This window comes from Anabrus simplex, chromosome 6 (assembly GCF_040414725.1).
Source record: "Anabrus simplex isolate iqAnaSimp1 chromosome 6, ASM4041472v1, whole genome shotgun sequence".
Lineage (NCBI taxonomy): Eukaryota > Metazoa > Arthropoda > Insecta > Orthoptera > Tettigoniidae > Anabrus > Anabrus simplex.
Genome location: NC_090270.1, coordinates 55,643,108 through 55,666,821, shown reverse-complemented (window position 1 = coordinate 55,666,821; position 23,714 = coordinate 55,643,108). Strand labels below are relative to the sequence as shown.

At 38.3% G+C, this 23,714-nt stretch overlaps 1 protein-coding gene across 1 annotated transcript in view; it reads left to right on the top strand.

The window, feature by feature from the left end:
* The first annotated feature begins 355 nt into the window (after positions 1 to 355).
* The window catches only part of LOC136875452 (uncharacterized), a 56,165-nt gene continuing 32,806 nt past the window's right edge, over positions 356 to 23,714 (top strand). The window contains exon 1 of the mRNA XM_067149002.2: positions 356 to 665. Within this exon, the coding sequence (XP_067005103.2) occupies positions 483 to 665 (183 nt within the window). The 5' untranslated portion in view covers positions 356 to 482. The remainder of the gene's footprint in view (positions 666 to 23,714) is intronic.

Below are 23,714 nucleotides of genomic sequence, written 5' to 3'. Positions count from 1 at the left end.
GGATTCTAAAACAGCAAATGTCGCTAGCATTATATGGCTCAATCACTTTTGTGTTAGTATTGAATAAATTATTTTTCTAGAACTGTTGTCTTTATTCACTCCTGCGTCCCTATTCATCCCAGTTTACGGTACGTGCACTTGTAAGTTAGTTTGTGGGATTTGAGTTATTGGTTGTTTGAGTGAAGACCCTATGTGATGATTAAAAATTGTCTGTAGTCCAGTAGCGTTTGCACGTTATTATTCGTAGCCTCATAATCCACTTTGGCCGTGGCCAATGCAGCGTTATCTGTTTTATTTTATTACGATAGCCGATTTCGGTTATCGCTTGTTGGCATTGCTGGTCGTGGCACGAACGCGAAGTAATGGAGAAGTATATTTGAATCAGCGGAGTGAGTGAAGATTTACTATTATGGGCAGTGTGGACTAAATATTTGTCTGTTCACAATAAGTTTGTTATTTCGAACGATTCTGTACACTTCAAGATGATATCAGCAGAACGAGAAGGCCTTGTCGAGGAATTACGTACCGGTACAACATCCGAGCAAAGTAGAATTAACATCTGTCGTTTATGCGGGCAGTGCAGATGTGATGTTATACCGATATTTAGTGAAGAAGCACATAGGAAACATGTGTTGTTGAAAATTCAAACAAGATTACTTATACAGGTTGGTGTTGGTAAATATATATTGCGTACAGTACAGATGGATGAAACTGTCAAAAGTTATTCATTGTGGAATACAAGTTGGTACCATACAGTATACAGTATACAGATGTGACACCAGAGATCTTTTGACGTGACTGCTATTAAAAACAGGCTACCATATATTCGAACGTTAGTGTAACAAAATCGTTTGTTTTTATTCTGCCTTATTTCCTCCGGAGCTAAATATCCTGCCGGAAGGGTTGTGATACCGTTTGATTGAAAATGTGGGGCATGACAGGAAGTGTGACACTCGATGGTCCTCAATTAAATAAGCAGGGCGTAGGAGGCTTTGAAATAAGTGATTGTTTTGGTTTGCGGTTAATAACTCCAAAACCAAACCACATAGCCAACGAAGTTGGTTATGATGGTTAAAAATAAGAACAGTTGACGCCTTACATTCGCATAACAAAATGGTCTGAATCCCTAGAGTCAAGGGAGGGGGTCCAAATTTTTAAGTTAGGAAATTTCGAAAAGTCTGCGATTTGACCTAAATATTAATTCAGACTCCTCATATGGGGTGGTGTTAGAAAGCTCTCTGTGAGCTCGAGATGAATGTACCATGTGGTTCCACTTCAAGCCTCAGGAGCAGTTATACTGGGTGGGAAGGGAGAGAATTTCTTTATTTGCTCAGTATCTATGCCTGATTGTAAATTCCGACTTATCTGTGTATCATTGAATACGGAATCTTACAGCTGACCAATGGTACCATACGGTAGACTTTGAAGATTACCAGATTTAGGCTATGGAAATGTTTGCTTGGGCTATGTATTACTTGCGCAACTTTTAGTGATACCTGGTGTTACTGGGGTAAGGAGGGAGCTCTCCTGGTTCTGGTAATACTGCCAGCTGAATGGAAATGAAATCTGAATTGAATCGATAATATGATCGATCAATATGAATTTTCTAAACCTTTATTATCTTAAGCCAACAACTGTCACACACACATTATATAACATTTATGTGAATCTTGTTCCTAGCATGAATTCTGTAGTTTGGCTTTGCTGTGTACACAACAACAGTACTAGTAAGTAAAGTGTACGCCAGATGTATCACGGTGATGCATAAGCGATTCATAGTTTGTATACTTTGAAGGTTGAGTCAAATGTTCCACCTTTACAATACCAAGATTCTTTATTATCTAATTATTTACATATCATTTTTAAAAATATGACGGGACATGTTTCGTCTAACTTGTAGACATCATCAGCCGCAAAAGTCTTTAAGAGAAAGCAACAAGGACAAGTTTGTATTTCAAAGGTTGCCAATACGAATCTCGAAGATAATCGAGGTCTACCGATTCAACACTAGGGAGCCCAGGTATCACTAAAAGTTGCGCGAGTAATAATTTGACATCTGCTTTGCCAGGCAACCAGCCTGATGAGTCTCTTCTTCTCCTTTCCTAGCCTATTTCAGTCCACTGCTGGATGTAGGCCTCTTCCGTTTGCTTCCATCGTCTTCTGTCTTGAGCCACTTGGAACCAGCGTGTTCCAGCCAACAGCTTTATTTCATCGAGCCATCTCTTCTGAGGTCTTCCAATGCCTCTCTTGTGTTCCCATGGTCTCCAGTGAAGAATCCTAGAGGCCCACCTGTTGTACTCTTGTCGAGCTATGTGTTCTACCAATTGCCAATTTAGTTTTACTACCCTCTCCAGGATGTCTGTTACAATCTTTCTTCTCCTGATGTCCTCTGAACGGATCTTATCCCTAAAGTTGATCTCTAGCATCTGTCACACCATGGCTTGTTGTGTTTGCTGAAGCTTGCGAGCACTTGCCTTAGTCAAAGTTATCGTAAGCTCACAATAAATAACATCAGTGGGCCTAATGTGAGAGTCTTAAAAAGCTGTAGGTTTTCATTTTTTTTAACGTTATTTATCTATTTATTGTTGTTACAACTGCCCACTGTGGTGCTATTCATCTCTTACCGTAGTTATAATTGGCTACTTGTAAATGAAATTATTTAACATGTCTTTCTTTTCACCCAAAGCCAAACTGTTGTTGGGTGATGTCACAAAAATTCAGCGGGATAGTCCCTCACCTGTATTTTTATATGCTGACATCTGACAACGTGGAATAGTGAAAGGACTCTTCCAACCCCTAAAATATCTGACTTCTTCTGCCAGGTTTGAACCTGTAATCTTGTCTTCTGTGGGATGTCGTTTTACTACTGATTTACAGGCGCAGCGTAACATCACGTTATATACACTGACAGAGTAGAACTTGTTTATATGCTCCACAGCCAAGTTCATTAGCTGCTTCACTGAAATGTGTTGCAGCTTGCCACATTATGATTATCTTTGGTTGTTAACTTCCTTCCAACTGAGCCACCCCAGCACCGGTTTGGGTGGGGGGACAATGCACACCAATTTAATAATGTAACAACATTTTTGTTGTTGTTAGTGATGGCTAATAATTTGTGCAGAGGTTGCAGTTGAAACTTCTTTATTTTATGGTATATGTATTAATTTATCACCATTGGTTTATTTACAGGTGTAAGGGATTAGACTTCTTGCAGTTAAGTCCTGTATATGGTGGAGCACAGGGTAACTTTTACCAGGATGATTGTTGCAATGCTTTCATGTGAGATATAATCCCCAGTCCCTGCACACCACTTCACAAAGTTGTTGAAGGATCTCAGGACAACGTTGGAAAATAGTTCTACCGATGATATCCCATAAATAATGTTGAAATCACTGCCTCAAACTGGCCAGAGTAGCGTTTGGATCCCTAACTCTTGCAGATACTTCTGCACACAATTAGAGGACGAGCATTGTCCTCCATATATTTGAAATCTTTGCCTGTGCCGAGGACAGGTTAAATACAATCTGCTCTTGAAGAATTTTGTAAAGATATCTGACTGCTGAGCCCGTCACTTTTGATGAAAACAAGTTCAGTCATGGTGTTGGGCCACATTCAATCCCAGTTCTCAATACATTGTCCGTTGAGGAGAATGTCAGAAAGTCTATAGCCTACCCCCTTCTAGTAGGTCACCTGTAAAGAAAATGGTTCGTAGCACCACTGCTGATGGTGGTGGGCTGACCTCAGACGTGCTACACGATGTTGAGAACCAGTGACGACTCATCAAATAGAGAATTGGGTATTCACAAAATTTAAAATAACGTATTAAGTAAAATGCTAGTCACCTGCCTAAGGGCACTATATGTAAAGATCATCTTCATTTCCAGTTTCCAGCTTCCCGAGTCGGATTGTGAATCTAGGACCTCCATCGCTGTCTGTCTCTCCACCACACTTCTTCTTTTTTAGGTACATCTTCTGGTTTTCCTCCCCTCTTCTCTGTGCACTCCCAAACTGAATCTGTCCACCTCTTTCGGGTCTTGTCATGTTTTCTTTCCTGGTAACTTCTCTGAAAAAGCTTTTTTTGGCACACTCTTCTCCCATTCTCATCATATGCCCATACCACTTTAGCTCTGTTGTTTCTATCCTGTCTTGAAGTTTCAAGATTCCTGTCCTTTTCCTTATCTCTTCATTTCTAATTCTATCCTTTCTGGTCTTGCCCTCGATACCTCTTAGGAATTTCATCTCTGCTGTCTGTGTTCTACTCTTCTCTCGTTTCGTTGTAGTCCACGATCCAGATGCATAGGTTAGTATGGGTTCATAATAGGTTGAATATAATACTTTCTTACATTTCTTCGGGACATCTTGGTTCCACAAAATACTCCTTACACTCTGGTAGAAGCTGTTTGCTTGTTGTATTCTTTTTTACAATTTCCTTGGTAATCTTTCCATCTTCTGTGATCACACTTCCCAAGTACTTGGAAAAAAAAAAAAGAAGAAACTTTTAACCACTTCCGGAATTTTACCATTCGGTTTTATCTTTTCTCTTTCTTTCCCTTGTCATCACTGTTGTTTTTTTTTTTTTCTCTGTGCATACTTTCATCCCAAATTATTCTATCTCTTGATTCCATACATCTGCTTGTTTTTGCACTTTAGTTTCATCCTCACCGCATATAACTATATCATCTGCAAACAACATGACGTTTGTTGCTTGTCTTCCCAATCTCTGTTTAATGTTCTTATGAATTTCATCCATGACTATGATGAAGAGTATGGGGGATAGTACACTTCCCTGTCAGAGACCAGTTTCAACTATAAACCATTTTGTTTTTCCTATCCTGAACATAGTTTTCCGTGGTATGTGAAAATGCTGGGGCTGTACCATAAGGCCACGGCCGCTTCCTTCCCATTCCTAGCCCTTTCCTGTCCCATCGTCGCCATAAGAGCTATCTGTGTCGGTGCGACGTAAAGCAACTAGCAAAAAAAAAAAAGTTTTTTCTATACTAGTCTTCACACTACTAACACAATTTTTGTGCATAGCTTTTATCATTTGCACTTCCACACTGTTAACTTTTTTCTCCTTAATGGACTGCTCATTTTCTTAGTACGCCTCTTCAGTGATGCCTAGGCCATCTATGACAGCTGATGGCAGAGCTGTTGAGGATCCAACCAGCCTTAGGGCTGAAGACTGAACATACATACGTGTCCCATACCAGCTGTCTGGCACACTGTCATAAGCCTTCTCAATGTCAGTAAATGTCATCGCTGGGCTGAGTGGCTCAAGATGGTTGAGGTGCTGGCCTTCTGACCGCAACTTGGCAGGTTCGATCCTGGCTCAATCCGGTGGTATTTGAAGGTGCTCAAACACGACAGCCTCGTGTCGGTAGATTTACTGGTACGTAAAATAACTTCTGCGGGACAAAATTCCGGCACCTCGGCGTCTCCAAAAACCGAAAAAGTAGTTAGTGGGACGTAAAGCCAATAACATTTCTGTATTATTAATAAATGTCATCACTAGAGACGGGAATTTGCCTATTGCCTATTTCATTCCTGCGTTCAGAAATGTGGGCTGTAACGAGTGCAATTTTGCTTACCTTATTTTTCTTCTACGCTCGACCCAGTGCACTCCGTCGTTATACGAACTGTCTGCCTTCAAGCCTGTCACTTTACTGCTTGGACTGTTTCTTTGCTCTACGCGAGCTCTGTGACGTCACCTGCTTCTAGCATGTTCTCCAGCTCGCCTCGCTTCTGTATATATACGGCCTGCTTTTGATTGTTCGATGTTCAGGTGTGAGTGAAATGTTGTGATAGGCAGTGGAAGCTCTGGCAGTGTACACACGGCTGGACCGTGTGCATTTCAGTTTTAATTCTCTTTTCTCTACGTACTGGGTGAGCAGACTTTATATATATATTTTCAATTTTACATCCATTCAATTTTGCTCTCATTCTTTTCATTTGGGCTTACGTGTTATTTGGAGTTCGAACTTTAGTCCCTTCAGGACACAACGAGATTAACGCTGTGTTAAACTGAAACTTTGAACTTGTGGTGCGATTGTGATGGAGGAAGTGATCAGGACAAGCGATGTTTGGTCAGCTCTAACCTTAACCTGTCATGTGTGAACTTTTAGCCTTACATTAATATAAAGAGCGGACTTGGCAACCTGATCAGTACTTTATCTCCTTTTCCCTCCTCTTTGTTTTTGTTATTTTGTCCTGCTCCTGTCTTTCCGCCCCTTTTCATCATTTCCGTTCCTATTTTCTCACGTTTACTACGCAAATTTGTAATATCGTGGTCTGCTAACTTTTACGCTGTATCTATTCTTTATATTTTGGATGTTTGTGTGTTCCCTATTTTATCTAGGCTGTGTTAGGTTTTTGGGGGATAGTGGTGTCATTTCGCAAAGTAAACCCCTTTAGTATTGAAAGGTTCTCTTTAACATAAAATAGTTGTTACTTGTTCTTGCTTAATTTTGTTTCGGTCTATGAGAATACCGTCATATTGGAACTTGAATGTGTTGAGAATATTGGTTTATTCTGGTCTAACTTCTCACTTCGTACCTGTGCATATCAAAGATAAGTGTGATTTACGGGTTATTGACCCTCTATTGTAACTATCTATATGAGCCAAAGCCAAATAATAATCTATTTGTAAAATTCCCGTTGGGTCCATTTTTACCCTCTCTTGTGAAAACATGTTATCTAATTGAACCTGATTCAATATATATTTGTTCAATTTTTTAAAAACCTATGTTTTGGGAGTTTCTCTTTTTGTTTTCCCTCTCCCTTGGTTTAACATGTACTTACTATGGAAATTCCTCCTGGGAAAAGGCCCATGATCTATGTTGTTGAATGTTTTGAATGATTGTCAACATTTGAAGTATGACATTCGTATATCTCACTTTTCCCTGCGCACTGCTCTGCTGAGTTCTTTGCTTTGCACACTAGAACGTATTCGCAGGAGTGTTTCACTTCTTATGCATCGATCTCTTGTTGATATTTGCAATGATGTTCCTGCTAATACTTGGGAATATACTGGTATTGATTGATGATTCCTAAAGGGATATAGCCGTAAGTGTGAAGATTCGTACCAAGGCTTTTGAGATATAAATCCATTTTAGGGTATTTTTAGCTATATTTCGTTGGTTTTAATGTGCTTATAAATGCCTATTTCAGGGGTTTGTGCCTATTTGGAGTATAATTGCCTATTTGATGCCTTTTGACTGTATTATTACAAAGCCGATTTTCTTCCAGTGTAGCTAGTGTGCTTGTATAAAAATGGGAATTCTCAGAAGTCACCAGAAATAGTTCTAGGGAAATTTCCATCAGGAGAAACAAGGAACAATTTGACCTCGAAGCCTTCAACCCCTCCAACCTAGACATATGCGAGAACTAGTCAACGTCGAACTATGTTGAACAACCCATATGCCCTGTACCTCTGTTTCAATGCGAACTGTTGTACGCGTATGCTTTATGTTCAGAACGTGTTGTGATTTATTGTGAAGAAGAAGAAGAAGAAGACTTAGTGGGTTTGCGGCAATGCCCAAAGAAAAATCTTTGAAGTCCACTGGCTGAAGCAGTGGATCACAGGGGATCCCAATTTCACTACGGATGGAGGGTAGTCTGTCAAGCATGCTGTAATGAGGTAAGTTCGTTTGTTCCTTTTATCTTTTTTGTGACAGAACTGTGATCGCATTTCACTGTAGCATATATAGGCCTATTAATGTATGTATTGTGGCAAGTTATTTTGTTGTGTTGCTGTATTAGTCGTGAACTTTCAATAAATTATAATACTAAACTGTAAATAATCATTAAATTACTGAACGAGGAGTTAGAACGCCGGTGGTCTCTTGTCACATAATGGATAAAAATTAAATTGGTATTTTGACCTGTGATTAATTTTCTGTGAAAATAGAGATTTACAACTGAAATGTAATTTTTCAAACTCCCGTTTAAAAATCGTGAATTCTATTACACTTCCGCTAAGTCTTCGCGAAACACAGGTTGCAGATCCAATGTAGCCCGGCTAGGATGATGCCACAGCGTGTTTTACAAGGTTGCCAAGACTATCTTTACAAGACCATGCCAGCAAGAAGAGCATTGGTCTGGATTGGTGAGGTCCGGTTAGTAACCGTTGTGCTTTGGGGGGGGAAGCAAAGAGAGTCTGAGGAGCGTAAGCGCCCTGGTTAACAAGCCTCTAGCATCCCCTTTAGAGTCTTGCTAAATTGCACAAAAATAAGGTTATGGGCGCATGTCATGATAATTTCAAATTACGCGGTGTTTAATTTTCGAGGGTGGCAGCCTTGTGAGCATACAAGATACAGGATCTATTGCAAAAAATCCAAACCCCATGGCTCTATTGTAGGCAACAGAAAATAGTCTTCATGACAGCTGACCCGGCTGACCAAAGCCGGCGAATAGAAACAAATAAAATATTTACAAATGTGAGATTTATGGTGGGGGCTGCCTGGGCGAGTCAGTAATGGTGTTCTCGGTTTGCCCGTAAGGACTTGGGTTCGAATCCCCGTAAGGAAGTCATAAAATTTAAGAAATTATATTTCCACTTCTGGAGGTGCACATGGCCCTGAGGTTCACTCAGCCTACACCAAAAATGAGTTACCAGGATCATTCGTGGGGGCAAAGGCGGCCGGGCATAGAGCCAACCACTCTACTCTATCAAGTGCCGAGGTCACAGATATTGGAGGCCTTTACCTTCCACCCCTCCAAGGGCCTTCATGGCCTGTACGGAGATGACTTGAGATTTATGGTGCCTCCTTTTCCATTCTTCTCTATAAGTAAGAATACTGCTAGGGCCAGCTTGGTGGGTGCTTGGAAAGCATAAAGAACGGATCTCTCGCTTCACATATTTATTATATTTTTCACCCGGTGAACTCGACACGATACTGCCAAATTATAACTGAAAATCCTTGAGGATATATTTCCATATAAATTACTAATTCCCTTGTTTCTACTTTAAATACTTCCAGAAACATCATTTCTAATAGTCTTTTTTTATGAAACAAATAAATGATATATATTAAGCATTATTGCCAATTAGCCCAGCTGTAGAAATTTAAGATATAGGGACAATGTAATGTATGTCAATTTTATTATTTTTCAGATCAAAGGTGAGAAAAATACCACATAGATCAACTTAGAAATACTGCGATGCATATGATACGAGTATCTGATACGAGTACAGAGACCTTTATCAACGCAGCCTTTCTACCAGTCCACTTTGGGCAGCGACCAACAACCATTTTCTTCAGACCTATGCACTGCAATGTTGGGAGCTAATATGCCCCTGCATAAACCGGAGTATCTTCAAATTTCAACAAGCTGCCAGGGGCAATCACCAAGTTGGAGAAGAGTGGCATGCCCCTGGTGGAGTCATTTAGGATTTTGGAAGAAGTCAGGGGAAGTTTTGACTGAACCTCTGGGAAGGCAGCTGCTGTCAGCGAAATAAAACCAGATGAAGTGACTTCATTGAATTTTTGTCCAATCACTTCATGGGATGTTGAGATATATTTCTCTCAGTACAAAAACATTATGCATGAGAGGAGAACAAGATTGTTACCCAAAAACATTGAAACTTTGCTTGTAAATTCCTTTTATAGTAACTGAGTGTGTTATTAAATTATAAGAAATTTTTTCGTGCCTATTTTACACATTCGTGCCTATTGAAATGCTTATTTTGGCTAATTTAAGAGCCTATATGCCTGCCTATTTTAACTGTTTTTAGTGCCTATAATTCTCGTCTCTAGTCATCACTATGTCTTTCCCAAACTCCCATCTTTTCTCCATCATTTGTCTTAATGTAAAGATCAGGTCAAACGTTGATCTGTCTTTCCTAAAACCATACTGTTCTTCTTCCATTTCTCCTTCTAGCTTCTTTCTCAGTCTTCCTTCCAATACTCTCTCAAATATCTTAGCTACATGGGCAATAAGGGTGATCCCTCTGTAGTTATTACATTCCTTTTTATCACCTTTTTTAAATATCACAATAATTAAACCCTTTCCCCACTCTTCTGGGATCTCTTTCTTCCTCCAGATTATTCTAAATAATCTATACAGCCACTGTAGTCCTATTGGTCCTGCTGCTTTTATCATTTCCATAGTTACCTCCTCCACTCCTGCTGCTTTACTGCTCTTCATCTATTTATGGCTTCCTCTATTTCTAACATTGATATCTCCTTTTCTTGTTCTTCTTTCCCCATTGTTTCTTCTTGCCCCTTCTCATTTACCAGTAAAGGTATCACTTATTAATATTATATCTATCGAGTTCATGGTTGCCTTGCCTGATCAAAATAAATCTATGTATATAAAGTAACTTGTACTGACTGACTGAATGATTCATCATCTGATGTAGATGTTGATTCCCAATAACGGACCATTATATTGGTATTGATTCATCATCGCCGAGCCAAAACTACTGGGCATAATGTAAGGAAATTTTGGGGATACATTTATATTAGAGTGTAGGTGCTCACTAAGGGAGGGTTTTTGGATATTCCGTTTCTAAGAGGGTAAAGAGGGGGGGAGGTGAATTTTTAAAATTAAATCTCAAAACTTAAATGTTTACAGACTTTAAAATTGGTATTTGCAATCTCTTTAAAAATAAAGAAAAATGTAATTTTTTTTTTTTTTGGAAAATCCAATTAATGGGGTGAAAAAAGGTGAAAATGGGTTTCAATACCTTTTATGCGGATACTTATATCTCAAAAACTGAAGATGTTACAGACATGAAAATTGGTACTTGGAATCTCCTTTAAAAATAAAGAAACACATATTTTGTTGTTGTTTGGGAAATCCAATTAATGGGGGGGGGGGGGGTGAACAGGAGTAACAAAGGGGGTGAATTTTTAGAAGGACTATATCTACAGTATATCTCAGAAACATAACACATTACAGATGTAAAAACTGGTATTTGTAATCTCCTGTAAAAGTAGAGAGACATAGATAATTTGTTTGGAAAATCCACTTAAGGGAAACTAAAAGAGGGAGTGAAATTTTAGAATGAGCGTATCTACAGTATATCTAATAAACATTATATTTTACAGAAGTGAAAATTGGTATTTTAAATTTATTTCAAAAAATAAGAAACACACAACTTTGTTTCCGGAAAAAAACACGGGGGTGGGGGTGGGGTAGAAAGGACTGAAAGAAGGTTGAATTATTTTTATTAGGATACTGATATCTCAAAAACTGAAGATGTTACAGATGTGAAAATTGGTGATTGGAATCTCCTTTAAAAATAAAGAAACATGTATTTTTTGTTTTTGGAAAATCCACTTAAGGGGCTGTAAAGAATTGAAAACGTGGGTGAATTTTGAAAATGAGTACCAGTATATCTACAGTGTATATGTCATAAACTTAACATGCTACAGACATGAAACGTGGAAAGTCCTTTAAAAATAAAGAAACATGTATTCTTTTGTTTTGCGGAAAAGGCACTTAACGGGGGCTGAAAAATAGTGAAAAAGGAAGTTAATAATTTTTAATGAGGATGCTTATATCTCAAAAACTGAAGATGTTAGACGCAAAAATTGGTTTTTGGAATCCTATTTGCTTTAGGTCGCACCGACACAGATAGGTCTTATGGTGATGATGGGATAGGAAAGGCCTGGGAGTGGGAAGGAAGTGGCTATGGCCTTAATTAAGATACAGTCCCAGTATTTGCCTGGTGTGAAAATGGGAAACCACGGAAAACCATCTTCAGGACTGCCGACAGTGGGGTTCGAACCCACTATCGCCCGGATGCGAGCTCACAGCTGCGCGGCCCTAACCGCACGGCCAACTCGCCCGGTAGGAAATCTCCTTTAAAAGTAAAGGAGTTTGTGTTTTTTTTTTTTTCTTTCAGAAATTGCGAAGGACTGATAAAGGGGTTGAATTACTTTTATGGGGATTCTTATAGCCTATCTCTAAAACTGAAGATGTTACGGCATGGAAATAGATATTTGGAATCTCCTTTAAAAATAAACTTTTTTTTTTTTTTCAATTTGAGAGAAGACTGTTTCTCACATATACAGTTCTATGTTGCATGGTCATCTTAGCCTCAAAAGGCAATAACACAAACATGGTTTACAAAGAGTTTCGGGGATAAATGGAACTCAATTTGTTGGCGAGTGTTTATACTTTAGGGATTTTCAGATACCATAATGTCTTAGTACAGTTCCGAGGAACGATTACTTTGATCATTTTACGAAATCCATGCGAGCGAAGCCGCGGGTAACTGCTAATAAACGTATAAATCTATTTGAAAACTCAATTGACAGATCCAATTACTGTGTACTTTTTCAAAGCCAGGACATACACAATGACACACTACACAATAACAGTTACTCAAAATAATAGTCACCAGCTTAAAGACCGCAGGAAACAAAGAGTATCGGTTTTTGGAAGAAGTACGAGTTGGTACAAAATTCATTGAGATGGCAGCATTGTCCAGTTACTTAGTTCTGAAGAAAGAGCACATTGGAAGTTTGCACTTCCCATACGGTAACAGCTTCATTAATGTATGACGTAAACTTCACTCACGCATGCACAAAACCTGCCACATCGAGAGCACAAGACCAATGTGCACATGAAGAGTGTTGGAAGTTTGAGCATAGAACCGGGCAAATTTAAAATGCAGCTGATCAGCTTTCTAATTAATAAGTTAGATACCAAGTAATTAAAGGGTAACATAGGTTCCAGTTCCAGATTCTGGGTGTGCACTTGCACTTTTGCTGTTGTACGCCAGCCACTACTGTTGAGAAGAATGACAGTAACATGCCTCTAGCTATTCTTCTAAATTATAGTGTAGTTTTCTCCCATCTTTATTTATTTTCTTATTTCAAAGATCCCATGAGCTAATACTCGTATTGGGGCAGTACATTTAAGAGCTGGCACAGTTACAGTATTAAAGAAAAATTGAAGTATTTATAATACAGGGCTGATAAAAATATATATAAAATAAGAGTTTTGTCTGTACATTGCTCAAAATTAAAAAGCATTATATTTCTGTATTGGTCGTGTCCATAGTAACAAGGAAATGCACTTTCTAATTGTCCGTAATTTCTGTCTCTATGTGTCTGTATGTTGTATGTATGTATGTATGTATGTATGTACGCATGTACATACGTGCATCACGAGAAAACGACTGAAGAGAATTTAATGAAAATCGGTATGTATAGTTGGGGAATAAGTCACTACAATCTAGGCCATAAATAATTTTATTCATGCGGAGCAAAATGGTAGTTTAGGGGAAGGCCTAAAATTTACTCAAATATTTATTATTAGTGGTCCTATCGATAAATACTAGATAACTAAAGTTATATATAATTAAATTTCCTATCGTTTAACTTATGTTTATACATTTTTACTGTACTGGCTGTGATAAGAGATTTCATGAATTTGGATTTTTGTTGCCAAGTCCATATCAGCGCCGAGTCGCAAGAAAATGGGTAAATAGATTTTAATGAAAATCGGTATGTAAAGTCTGGGAATAAGGAACTACTGTCTGTACTGTACATAATTTTATAAGATGCCCTAATTTCACAGAGTCACAGGAAAACTAAATGTGATGGCCTACAATATAGAAAGCTCATAAAACTGACCAAAAATAACATTACATTGACCATTGTTTGTTGTGATGTCTTTCTCACTTCTGTTGCTACTCATCTCCGATACATGGGATTACTGCTATGTACCGAGTATAACAGCCTGCCTGAATATTGGTGGAAAGTAGCTGGGGAGTTAGATCTCTATCTTCTTTAGCACACCATTCCTTTCCTCTGGTTCATAAATTTTCTTATAGTACTGGTATGGAACACACTGGTTCATTATAGCATTCCAGCTATTCAATCCCTACTTTGAGGCACTGATTAGAATGAGCAGTGTGCACATTTAACAGAATAATGGCAGAGGAGTGTTCGCAGCTGTCTGCGGCCTGGTCGTTCCAGCACTGGAACTTTTGACTATTAGATTGACAGCGTAGTACTGTTAGTTAAAAGTGAGAAAATGTGCGGCTTTTCATTTGATAAAGTATTTTATATGGTAACATTGCTTTTAATCGCTACATTCCTACTGACGTCATTGGAATGATCTATGTTAACTTCAGTTGGGAAAACCACAAAGACGGTCTTTTTGAGAGTTCTGTAGCGAAGCACGTGTACATCAGCTAGTTTATAATAATTTAAATCTAAAATACAACATTTTTCAAGGATACAATTGTTGTTTAAAAGTTTATATAAACAGAACCATATAGCTCAAAATGAAACCTGATAGTAAGTTTATTTAAACAGATGAAATCCAAGAATATTAAATTTTGTTCATAAATGTGTCTTAATATTTCTTTTGAATTTATTGAAGTTCAGACAGACTTTCACTGAGTCTGGAATGGAATTAAATGCTATTATAGCCTTATACAATACACCATTAGTTCCTTACTTCACTGTATTCATTCTAGGGATATGTAAGTTTCCAGATTGCCGTGTTGCGTGGTCATGAATAGTTGAATTACTGATGAATATGAGTTTTATTTTTCCCCAAGTCAAACTATGTTTAATTTTGAAGGCAAGTATTACCAAAGAGTATGCAATAGATAACCTACCTGGAGGAATGCCTGTTGATGAGCATATTATTTGTTTGGGCATAAAGAATGGAAAACTATAAAGGGCTCTTGAGTGCTTTATTTTGAAGAATTTGAAGTTCTGCTATTTGAACTTGAGTGCAGCAACTCCATATAACATTAGTGTATTGTGGATGGCTATGAATTAAAGCATAGTAAACACACTTAGAATCAGGAATTATTCCCCGTAGTCTGTTTAATACTCCTATAGTAGGTACTATTTTACTCTTAATAATTTGCAGATGATGGTCTCAGTCTAGTGTGGAGGTTATAAAAACACCTAAATATTCAATGCAATTAACTTGTGTAACGTAATCACCATTATTAGAACTTGAATTATTCATGCTGTCTGTGTAACGTGAAACTTCTTCAACATAAACTGGTTTAAAAAATTACTTATATTTTTAATATGGGCTGTAACTTTATTAGTATAAGGAATATTTTTGTTTAGCTCTTCTGCAACTGAGGTAAAATAAGTACTAAGGCAATCAGCTATTATCTGTATAATACTGACTACCATTTAACTTTCAGTAGGTACTTCGATATTCTTGGTGGTGTTATTGTTAGAATGCTTATTACCGCTGTGAACCTGATCAGTAATACCCCAGATCTGCTTCGGTTTATTTTGACTGTGTTCAAATTTAGAGCTGTAATAGTCATGTTTATGATTCTTTTTTTTTCTTCTGGTTGTTTTACGTCGCACCGACACAGATAGGTCTTATGACGACGATGGGACAGGAAAGGGCTAGGAGTGGGAAGGAAGCGGCCTTGGCCTTAATTAAAGTACAGCCTGGTGTGAAAATGGGAAACGACGGAAAACCATTTTCAGGGCTGCCGGCAGTGGGGTTTGAACCTACTATCTCCCGAATACTGGATACTGGCCGCACTTAAACGACTGCAGCTATCGAGCTCGGTGATTCCTCTTTTTTTTCGTGACATCATTGCAGATCCTCATATAATCTTCAATAGTTTGTAGTGACACTATGGGCTAGAGACTTTTCTTGTAAATCTGGTCTTTCCTTTTTATTAATGAAATTAATTGATCATTAATATATTCCCATCATGGTCAGGAAGGGCATCCAGTTGTAAAAATTCACTATGAAGTTTCATCTCGGTTCATACCCAACCCCATAGAGAAACAGGACAAGGGTTGGACATACATGCATACTATATTTCCACCATCATGAACCCTTGTAGTTCATGCAGGGAGATTTTTCACTTTTACAGCAGTGGCATGTTGATCCATTAAAACATATAAATTAGATACATTGGTCATCCCTAATTAATATCACTGTTCTGCTGCCTCCTGGAGTGTATACCAAGCTCCCCTCATATTTTGTACATATCTTATTTTAATACTAGAGACAATACATTTTTGAGCATCATTCTGCAGACTTCTACCACTTTCTTCTAAATTGGCTGCCCTTGCAGCTTGCTCCAAACTCAAAGGTATATTCTCTCAATGAAATCCTGCTTTAAACTGGTGAGAAATTCTTTAAAAATTGATTCTAATCTAACAGTAACAAAGGCTGATACCATTGAGACCATTAGTTTTTTTTTTTTTGCTACGGGCTTTACGTCGCACCGACACAGATAGGTCTTATGGCGACGATGGGATAGGAAGGGCCTAGGAGTTGGAAGGAAGCGGCCGTGGCCTTAATTAAGGTACAGCCCCAACATTTGCCTGATGTGAAAATGGGAAACCACGGAAAACCATCTTCAGGGCTGCCGACAGCGGGATTCGAACCCACGATCTCCCGGATGCAAGCTCACAGCTGCACGCCTCTACGCGCAGCCAACTCGCCCGGTGAGACCATTAGTAAGACATTACTAGTGCAATAAAAGAGGCATGATGTCTGCATAGAGTATTAAGGTAATTAGTGTGTCATAAATCAACCTCTGTGAGGCACGTTTTTTGAAATTTCGCACAAACCCATTACTAAAGATTGGTCTGAGAACAACAAAAACTTCCCGATCTGTATGTTACATCCATGATATCAATTTTAGCTAATGGTGCTTTTTTTTTTTAACCTGTCCATGTATTGAATTCATATATGTACCTTTGTGTTTTATTGCACAGTAGACTTCAATGGACTGAGTAGCTCAGATGGTAGAGTACTGGATTTTTGAGCCCTGTCCAGTGGTGCTTGTAGATGTTGAAATACGCCAGTCTTGTGTTGGAAGATTTACCAGAATTCCTGCCGGACAAAATTTCTGGCTCCTTGGCAAACCACAAAAATAGTTAGTAGGAAATAAAGCCAGTAAGGTGCCTTATGTGGCGCTGTTTTGGAGCTGAGCTTGCAGTGGGGTCAGCACATATATAAACATACTTTACTGTTTGAAACAAGTGGAAATAACTCACTGTAGTGATGTTTTGTCATTAGAACTTGTATGTTCAGTCCTCAGCCCTAAGGCTGGTTGGATCCTCAACAGCTCTGCCATCAGCTGTCATAGATGGCCTAGGCATCACTGAAGAGGCGTACTAGGGAAATGAGGAGTGAGGTAGTTTTCCGTTGCTTTCCTCACCGAGCCAGAAGTTGCTATTACATATCAGTCTGCCAAGTCCACTGAAATGCATGCACCAACCGACCCTATGAGCAAAATTTTCACACCATTCATAGCAGGGACTGGCTGCACAAGGAATGGCATTACTAGCATCGCTCATACCTCAGTCACTTTCATATCATCAAAGCCAAGGATAAGACAAAGACAGTTCAATGAAAGTAACAAAATTGCTCTAGCCCATACCAGAAGACATAGTGCACTGTAAACTCTAGGTCCTGCCAGCAAAGGTATCATTATAACTTAGGCGATCCAATTTTTGTGCCAGTTCAAATTATTACAGGAACTATGGACATCATATCATGACATCAATTTTCCCCTTCCATCTCCAGCCGGGGGGGAGCGTAAATGTCACCTTCCCATCTTCCTCTATCCAACTACCATTGCTGCTCATTAACTGTGCCCTGATCGAGCTTCCTTCTTCCAACCACTGTACTCTGCATCTACCGCTTGTTCTCCTTTCTTCAGTCTTAGGCTCCATCATCTGCTTCTGCAGCCTTCCCTCTTCCATCCTCTTAACGTGCCCATTCTGTTGGAAAGCAATTCCACTCCTGTTTGCTTCCTGACATTCTTACTCTGTCTTTTCTTGTGTTCCGCATGGTACTACTTTTATTTATGTTACCTTGCACTGACACAGACAAGTCTTATAAGGGTGGGAAATGGCTCAGACAGGGAAGAAAGCGGCAGTGATCTTAACCAGGCATGGCGGGCCTATGTTTGCCGTGTTGGCAAACGAATTTGACAGCATAATATTACGGGATGTAAATAGTTTATTTAATGCCATTATAGCAACCAAAAAGCCTAATTCTTTTCCGTATAAATAACAGATTAAGTGACAAAACCTTCGTATTTATCGAACGATGAAGATATGCCTACTTTTACTGTGCACTCTGTTTGCCGTTTCTCTGAGGCAAGCTTGAATTCAGTCGGAGCGCGCTTGCGCATTCTGGAACAGAGCACAGAGCTGACCATGCTGGCTAGTAGGCCCGCGTGTTTGCCCCAGATGAGAGGCTAACTTAACAGTAATCTCTTGCAGTGTTCAGTGGCGATTGTTATAAGCATGTTTTGTGCCTGCAACGGCTTTGTTGTTGTGAAAAGGAGATTCAGTTATGATGGAGGACAAATGCGGTTGTGTTACTGAAGACTTATAAAACATTCATTTTCTAACCGAACTTGTTTAATAGACAATGGGAGACCCACCCCAGTATATCAGCTATGGTAACAGAAAGAAGAGGCAAAGCTCGTCGTTTTAATGATTCCTGGTACACACGATACATGGCTGTGTGGTTGTAGGAAGTCGTGTTCCTTGTATTTGCTGGCTTTGCCTTTTTATTTTCAACAGACACGAATGTTTGGATAATAAAGGGAGTTTGTGATGTTGACAGTTATTAGGCACAAAAGAAATGACCTAAAAAAAATTTGTAGACCACGTTAATTCTGTTATGGCTGGAGTACATAATGGTCTACAACAAATCATTCTTGCCAAATATCAGTCAAACTTATTTGTGCACTGCTATGCACACAAGCTAAACCCAGTACTAAAACAATCTGTTGCAGGCATTAAGGAATGTAAAATATCTTTGAAACTCGGAGTTTGCAAATTTTTTCTAGAGATCTTCAAAGAGAAAAAGCCGGGCTGAGTGGCTCAGACGGTTAAGGCGCTGGCCTTCTAACCCCAACTTGGCAGGTTCGATCCTGGCTCAGTCCGGTGGTATTTGAAGGTGCTCAAATACGACAGCCTCGTGTCGGTAGATTTACTGGCACGTAAAAGAACTCCTGCGGGACTAAATTCTGGCACCTCGGCGTCTCCGAAGACCGTAAAAGTAGTTAGTGGGACGTAAAACAAATAACATTATTATTATTACAAAGAGAAAAGCCGCATATGTGGTGTTTACTACTAAACATTTGTCATTGGTTGCCCTGACCTACTGAATATAGTACAGAGCGTTTGGTTGAAGTAATATCAGAAGTAAAAGAGGTTCTGAAGAAATTATTCATGTCAGTCATAAGTAACTCCAAAGGAATGGGACGGTGAAACAGGAATCAGTTCAAGGGGTTTGTCATTCTACAAGATTTTGAATTTATTTTCTTTTTAAATTTATTCTCATCTGTACTGCCTCAAGTAAAAGTCTTGTTCAATATTTTACAAATTAAAATTAATGACATAAGGTATTGTCCTGTTGAGGTTGATGAATTCAAGAGAGCTATGAATGCAAACGTGATAAATTTGATTTCTTTTAGAAGCTGTGCACTTCAAATGAAAATGAAGTTACAGCTAAAAGGCAGCGAATTGATGCTATGGAAATTGACAAAAATACATCATACTTCAGACTGTATTGTGAAGTACTTGATACAATGGTTGGACATATAACCAACCACTTTTCTGAACTGAATAAGCTTGAATTTCTTGGTCTTTTGGATTCTGACTTATTTCAAACATACATAGACACTTTCCCTGCTCAGCCATTCAAGTCCCTGGTTAAATCATATGGTAGCTACTTCAACGTCCTGGTACTGAAAACAGAGTTGTCTGCCACTTATGCATCAACAGAATTTAAGAAGTCGTGCATACTAGAACTTCCTAAATATTTAACCGATTCAGTATTAAATGTGGTATTACCTGAAGTAATCAAACACTGTACATTAATTTTGACTATTCCTGCTGCTAGTGCCTGTATCGAACGATCCTTCTCGGCAATAAAATGGCTGAAGATGTATTTGAGTAGAACGCAAACACAAGGAAGATTGCCAAAATTGTCATTAATTTCAAATGAGAAGAACTTTCTGAACAGCTGTAAGAAGAATTTGGAGTTCCATGATTCTGTTATAGACATGCTTGCTGCCGAAAATTGCCGAATAAAGCTGTGTTACAAGATGTTATATGTGCAGACGTACAGGAAGGATTGATTGGTATAAGCTTAAACTTGCATGTTTCTGTTGTTTAAGCTTTAAAACCCATAAATTGTTTTTATCCATGTTTCTACAATCTAGTGTGCTAATACTTTGATAAGGGTCATGCGCCGTCACTGGTCTTAACTAAGATACAACCCCAGCGTTTGCCTGGTGTGAATGTGGGGAAACTGCAGAAGACCATCTCAGGGCTGCTGACTGTGAGGTTCAAACCTACTATCTTCTAAATACAAGCTGACCTGGATATTATTCTTCTGTCTTTTTGTCTCTGCTCCTTGTCATTAATCATCTTTTTACACTTCCTTGGTATTCGTTTTTTCCAGATCAAGTTTATCACACTCGCTTTAGACATCACATGTCATTAACACAAAATAATAACTATGTTATTAGTCCAGTAATATTGTCCTGAATATAGGGGTTTACTGTGCAAAAGCTCGGGTAGTTTTGATTTTTTGGTATGTTCTTAGTGTTCGGCCTTTAATGTAAAATCCAGATTTCTTGACCTTGAAGTGCCACTGTCTGCCACTTGGCATTGAAATAATAAACATTTTTGACCTTTTCTCTGTTTTTTTTTCAAAATATCTCCTAAATGGAAAGAACATCATTCAAAATTTAAAGTAAAGTAAATTTTTCTGAAGTTAGAGTCCAAATTCAGCTCTGTAGTTTACATAATGATTGAGATACAGACTTTCAAATAGCCATGTTTTTATGAAAAATTTGCAAAACTTGTGATTTTTTTTTTTTTTTTTAAATTTTGTTAAAACTCCTAAGCTAAGGTGTTTAGAGCAAACTTCATACAGGTCAGTTTTAAAGGTTTTTATATTCTGTCTGGTAAGTAACTTATCAGACATATTGAGAAACATTTTGTTGAGTAAGAAAAAGTAAATTGTATTCAGTTAGAGAGTAGATGAGACAGTATCTCCTCTCTTATTTGTCTTGGACATTACTCTTTCTTCGGTGAAGTGGGGATCTTCGGACATGATAGTTCCTGTCAAATAATTTCCTCTTTGTTTTAGGTTATACAGTACCCTGTAAGAGGTTGAATCCAGTGAATAAATTGTTGAAATAGAACTTGAAAGGAAGATTTTTCTGTCTGCAGGAAAAACTAATCTATCATGTTTATAAGAGGAGCTGCACATTTACCGACCTCTTGTTTATATTCCGGTCTTCTCCATACTTCATTTCCTGAACAGAAACCTTAGGATCAGGATCATTAGAGAAAAGAGCATATTTTGTACACTGATCCACAAGAAACTCTATAACATCATTGTCCACAAAACACTCATATATTCATAAATTGGTAATGTCCATATATCTCTGATAACTAGGTTTTGGAAAGGGTTTGTTGAACTTTTCAATATCACCTTTGATCCATAAAATATTTTCTAGCCCTGGCCTACTCTTGTTAACGTCTTCTGAATTTGAAAAGACGACATTAGACTGCTCCTCAATATGGATGGTGTTTCAAACAATGGATTCATTTCCATGAATTATTTCTGCTTTTGGAGTCAGCTGAAAACCATTGAGATTGTCTAGAAGAGCTTCGCCATTTTCATATGCACATTCTACATCTGTTACAACACTGCAATCTGGGGGCTAAATGTATATCTTACTGACATCAAGATTATTGACATAGGCCATCTCAGTTGCCTTTTCTAAAGTGAAACCAGGTGTGGAGATAATGAAACATCGATGTGCAATGTTTATCTTCCATAGCCTGCTAGCGTTACCATATGCTAACAGCTCTAATTCTCTTTCACAGCAGGAAGCAAGACCGGCATTTCAGTAAAATTTTATCACAGTGTAATAAGATCCTGTTTCTGGAGTATACGTCCAGCATAAAATAAATAAAAATGTGTATAAGCAATTAGTGATAATTCACCAACTGGAATCAGACATCGATTTTCCATGTGTGAAAAGGTCGTTATTTTAGCGCCATAAAAACATGCCTGAAATTTCAAACTGGAATGAAAGTTATTCCGTTCTATAACACAGTATTCAAAGGGTAACCCGTTAAAGTCTCAACAATGAAACCTTAATATTGTTGAATTGTAGCCAGTTTAGCCGTTTCATTGATAGTGAAATAATTTTAAAATGTGCAATTGCAATGGCAAACATGTTTCATAAAAAGAGTATGAACAGAAAACCAAACCAGCAGACATAGTAGGAAAATGTAGGTACGTTTCCTGTGGTTGGATGAGAGTATTGACCAGACACATCAGCCAACTTCTCATTCTCATAGGCATGGTTTTCAGCTATTTCTCAACACAAGAAGAACTGGTAGATTTGTGTCTGTTCAATACAAACACACAGAGGGAAGATAACTTTAAATCAGTTAGTAAAACTGCAATAGTATGGTTGTGAAAGGTTTGTAAGCCTAATCGGGAAAGCTAGAATAAGTTGCCCTGTGTTTCACTGCATCATTCATCAACAGGCACTGGTGGAAAATCATGAGGTGCAGGTTGGAAAGAATCAGAGTTAGAAAAGGTTGTGGAAGTGAAGAGAAATTGAAGGAAATTACTAGAAAATTGAACCTTGCGAATAGGTCAGCTAAGGATAACATGATGGCAACCAGGCTTGTTGGCCGTGCGGTTAGGGGCGCACAGCTATGAGCTTGCATTCGGGAGATAGTGGGTTCGAACCCTGCTGTCGGCAGCCCTGAGGATGGTTTTTTGTGGTTTCCCATTTTCACACCAGGCAACCTTAATAAAGCCACAGCCGCTTCCTTCCCACTCCCTAGCCCTTTCCTGTCCCATTGTGACCATAAGACCTATCTGTGTCGGTGCGATATAAAGTCAATTGAAAATAGGAGAGGATTTCCACCAATCAATACTTATTTATTGTATATATTAAACTACAGGACTGGTTTCGACCTCATATTCAAGGTCATCTTCAGCTGAACCATACATACATATTTATATAATGAAGCTTTGATTAAGATTGTGGTGTTGAAGGAATGCCATATGATGATGATGATGATGATGTACATTTAGTCATATACAAATGGGGCACGTCTTAGCATGAACTGGCGTATATGTCATTCTGTACAATATTGCAACTGTATGTCTAAAATGTTGAAGGTCTTAAAACTAGTGTATAAAACATGTCTTTACCTAAACTAATATATATGTACAAGATAAAAACAATATATAAAAACACTTCATGCATATGAACATTCGTTCTTGCTTGGTGGTCAATACATCGAATAACTTGCGGATTTAAGTCTTATTCACAGTTGTACACTTCAGCTGCTATTCTTGGAGTTTGTAAAATTGCATGGATAAAAGTTTTGTCTTCCTGTGCGTATGTGAGTTAAAACACTTTCAATATTTTCTTAAAAAGGTGCCAAATGTATGGATGAAATTCAAGTAAAATATGTTCAGCTCTGCTGTGTGTGTTGCCCTTTTATTAGAACCAATTCATGTTGTCTTTTTGGCGTCCGTAAATTTGGATGACATTGGTTTCAAAGTAGTGGCTCCTTTTCCATTTGTAGCTGTGCAATGATGTTATGTTTATTGTTGTTGGTGTAGCTGAGTTGTGTTTGACATGCGAGCGACACAACTCAGCTACTGTATATAGGATAATATCTTTTGTTTATTTCCACCTATTCAATACATTACAAGAAGTTGGCATTTACTTT